At 41.3% G+C, this 4,283-nt stretch overlaps 1 protein-coding gene across 1 annotated transcript; it reads right to left on the bottom strand.

Annotated features, from left to right (window-relative positions):
* Positions 1-586: 586 nt before the first annotated feature.
* LOC107572396 (G2/mitotic-specific cyclin-B1-like) lies at positions 587-4,086 on the bottom strand. Its single transcript, XM_016258832.1, has 7 exons — positions 3,982-4,086; positions 3,734-3,904; positions 2,515-2,626; positions 2,194-2,375; positions 1,548-1,706; positions 1,140-1,424; positions 587-595 (listed from the first exon to the last, which is right to left on the bottom strand). The coding sequence occupies exons 1-7, from the start codon at positions 4,000-4,002 to the stop codon at positions 587-589; spliced, it is 939 nt and encodes a 312-aa protein (XP_016114318.1). The 5' UTR covers positions 4,003-4,086.
* Positions 4,087-4,283: the final 197 nt, after the last annotated feature.

Here is a 4,283-nt window from a genome sequence, read left to right as displayed (position 1 = left end):
AGTTAAAAACAGCTGAAATCTGGGTTACAGGCATTTGCAACGAAAGAGGCAGAAAACATTAAAATATTCTAATGTGGCATAAGATAAAAACCTTGAATCTTGAAGAGTGTTGGTGAATAAAACATTCCAGAGTTCATTCTTCAGGTCAGTAGACATTTAAGACACCTGTAAGAGATTCTCACTGTGTGCCAGCAGTCTGTCAGATGTGCAAATGAACACCTGGACAGCAGCTGAAACATCCTTTTGCATGACAAAACCTGCATGCCTTTACAAAAACAAACCCAATCCAAATGAGTGCGCATCAGTCTGTTCGAATACATTCAAAGTCCTTGCTTCAGAAACGTGAAAAGCAATGTCTTTTAAAATGAGAAATGAAAACGCTTACAAATCCTGCTGCATTTCCCAATCAAACCCCGGCATGCAGTAAACACTCTTTGTTGGATTTCCATTTCAAATAAATGCTGTTCTTTTGAACTTTCTGTTCATCTGTGAATCCTGAAAAAATAAAATGCATCACTGCTTACATAAAAATATTGGGCAGTTCATTGAAACAAACTGTCTGAAAGAACCAGTTCATGGAAAATAATCAGATTCCCTGTTTGCAAGAGGATTACAAGTTCAGTTTACTGCACAGACTGATTGTTTTGCTTCATAAGACCGCTATATATATCATCAGGAGCCATAGGGGTTAATGTAGTGTTGCCTGATATGCTTTTTTTTTACTCTTAAAGTACCGCCAAGGACCACAGTTTGAGCTAAAAATCTTCTTTATGGTTCTACTGAAGAAAAAAGAAAAGGTCATCCACATCTTTGATGGCCTGAGGGTGAGGAAATTAACAGCAAATTTTCATTTTTGGGTGAAATATTGCTTTTAGGGTCATTATTTATTAATGATTATACTGATTTCTGAAGGTCATGTGACACTGAAGACTGGAGGAATGATGCTGAAAATACAGCTGCACATCACAGAAATACATTACAGTTTAACACATATTCACATAGAAAACAGCTATTTTAAACTAATAATCTTTCACAATATTACTGTAATTTTGGCCAAATAAATTCAGGTTTTGAGAGCAGAAGAGACATTAAGAACGTCTTACTAACCCCAAACCTTTGAGCAGTAGTGTATAACTCACCTGTCCAACCTTGCAGGCCCTCTGTAGGAAGAGAGTAGGAAAAGGTCGGCCAAGGCTGTAGTTTAAGCGCTTTAAGATGATTCTCTCCATTCTCCGAATGTCTCCACAGCTGTATGCACCATCCGACACGAACACAAAGTCTCCCACTGTGGGCGGGTAAATCTCCTCGTACTTTGATGCCAACAGCATTGCAGTCACACACACCAGCTGCAAATACTTCTTGGGCACCGGGTTATTCTTTAAAAACATGCAGATGCAACTGAATGCATTAGAGTCCAAGCAAATCTACAAATATCAGACCTCATTAGTGGACTGACACACTGAGCAGTGCTTCAGGGCTCTGAAGAGCAATATGAGAAGTCATCACCATTACTGACATATTTAAGAGTAGAATTGAGCATCGCAAACCTGAAGGAAGCTGTCGATGATGCTGACGGTCATGAGGAGGGTCTCCTGCCGCAGTTTGAACTCTCGCTGCACCTGCATGAGCCAGTCGATGGTGACCGCTCGCATGTCTCCGCTCACCTCCTGACCTTCCAGATAACACGGCCTGATGGCCATCGCAACCTAGAGAAGCATGCATTCAAGAAAGACTAGTAAACAAACACCAACCTTTTTGGCTTGTAAACCCTGCTTGATCTGTGCAAAATTTTCTCCCGATTCACCCCAGGCCATTTTTTTCCCCCCGTTAAAACCATCTTAATGCTGGATGGGTCTCAGCTTTTGTCTTCTCCAGATGTTCACTGATGGACTGGAGTGCTGTGGATTACTGTGATGTTTTTATCAGCTGTTTGGGCTCTCATTCTGACGGCACCCATTCACTGCAGAGCATCCATTGCTGATCTACATCTCATCTATAACTCATCCTAATCTTGGATGGACTTAGGGTGAGCACGTTTTCATGTTTGGGTGAACTATTCCTTTAATGCAAAGTAGTACAAGTCATCTGGACTGCATGCATGACAGTTGTGCTGCTTTACCAAGTTTCTCAAGCTTCAACCCCAATTCATTGTAACTGCACGGGAAAAACTTGAACTCTTTGTGGTCTCTTCACCTCGAGCTGTTGTAAATAAGCGTAGATGTCGCACACATATTCACTGCACATCTGAGCATCACCAGCGTCTGCAGCATCCACATCTGGGATGTTGAGCAACAGGCAGGAGAAAGCCTGTGGAGCATCAGCCCGTTTCTGAAGATGCTCAGAGTCCTGACAGACATCAGTGTGTGGAACAGGCTGCCGAGAACAACAAAATGAAAAAGACTGACACACACGAGGACCTTGCAATAATGGATTTAATAGAGCAAATAATAGCATACAAAAACACAATAATGCCTCAATTTATGTATATGTCTAGCTCATATGGAATATTTCTCAGCTTGACCGTGTCACACACCTCAGAGACGCTCCGGTTCTCTGCTGAAGGAGGTTTGGCTGTTGCATGCTTGGTTTTCGCATTGTCCTTCTTTACACGTGCAGCTTTGTGTCTCTAATGAAGAAAATGTTATTCACAGCCAGTGTTGGGGAGTAACTAGCTACATGTAACAATTACATCATTTAATTAAATGTAACTGCAATCTGTTACAGAGAAAAAACGTGTAATTAAATTACAGTAAAATTCATCCCAAATTGCTCTAAAATCTAACACCACTGTTTCAGGAGTTTACACGCAGAATAGGACATTCCTATTTGGGGAGATGTAAATCCTTCATTTTTTTAAGATTAACTTGTTTCCAAAGCATTGTTAGATGCCAGTGTTTCTCGTCACAGCTGTGCAAGGATTTGATTTCAAAAACAGTATTCGTAACTATTAAACTATATCTTATGATTTTAAATCTGCATTTAACCTCAGAACAATCTCAAAGTAAAAACACGTGCTAAAGCCTGACTTTGTGGTGGCTGTGCTTTAAAATTACAAGCGTTATTAAAATTACATTATTTTGTAATCTTAATTCAAGTGATGAAGGTTTCTGCAGTTTGTTGCTTCTGATGAGAGAATTCGCCAGAGAGCAGAATGCAGTCAGAGCGCGCATGACTCATCTGAACGCCTCTGATTGGTCATTGCATTCATAAGCTCAACAGGGTCGTGTGTGATTGGTTATAATGGCTCAGCGCCAGCCAGCAATGCAGATTTGAATTTAGCAGCTGATGATGTGCTGCACTGAACCTGCAATCACACCGGTGTTATAACAAAAAAATATGATTTGGCTATTTTTTGACTTTTGGAAATTACATTCAAAATCCACTTGGCTCAAAAATCTGAGCACGTGCCTCTGCACTTCTCTCAACACCAGAGCTGTCAGTCAATACACGGGAAACAAAGAAACTGCGTTACTTATTTGAAAAAGTAACTAATGTTTCCTTCTAAATTAAAAAGTAATGCGTTACTTTACTAGTTACTTAAAAGTAATCCGATTACGTAACTCACGTTACTTGTAATGCGTTACCCAAAACACTGGTTACACTACTTGTTACATTTTAAGTAGGGTATCTTGTAATCCGTAGCTTATTACATTTCCAAAGTACCCTCCCCAGCACTGTTCACACATGCAGCAGAAAGAAAGAGTTTGGCAGTCATCAGGACAGCTCAGGTTACCTTCGGCTCATCTGCAGCTCGGTGAACACCGATCACATTGGACGCGTTTCCTAACGGCGCTCTGGAACGCAGTGAATACGGCACCGGCACCGGCACCGGCACCGGCTCCGGCACCGGCTCCGGCTCCGGCTCCGCCGCCTTCCGCCGAGCCAACGCCAGTCTGGAGCTCGCCTGCGCCAACAAGTGCAACACACATGAGCCACCTGCATGTACAATAACTCTCCTATCACTGAATAAACACTGCTTACTCGCGTAACTGGAGGGGACATTGTTTTTCCACCGAGAAAATACGACACAAACCAAATAAAATGTGATCTGAAGTTTACAAGCGAAATTCCGCGCTTGCGCGACGCTAATTAACATGATAGACAGCAGCTGATTTATTACGCATCTTCACTTCCCACCAGCGCGTGACATAATTACAACAAAATCATGTCTTATAAAATGCTTAGTTTATCAAGGTTGCTTTGAGGTTTTGATGTGGATTGTAAAAATGCATTTTGAATTTTGATAAGAGTATTAGAATTGAGACAGATAGATAGAAAATAAA

The sequence above is a fragment of the Sinocyclocheilus grahami genome, unplaced genomic scaffold, assembly GCF_001515645.1.
Source record: "Sinocyclocheilus grahami isolate Dianchi unplaced genomic scaffold, SAMN03320097.WGS_v1.1 scaffold1745.1, whole genome shotgun sequence".
Lineage (NCBI taxonomy): Eukaryota > Metazoa > Chordata > Actinopteri > Cypriniformes > Cyprinidae > Sinocyclocheilus > Sinocyclocheilus grahami.
The sequence above is the reverse complement of the archived record's forward strand: the minus strand, read 5'-3'. Positions and strand labels throughout refer to the sequence as shown.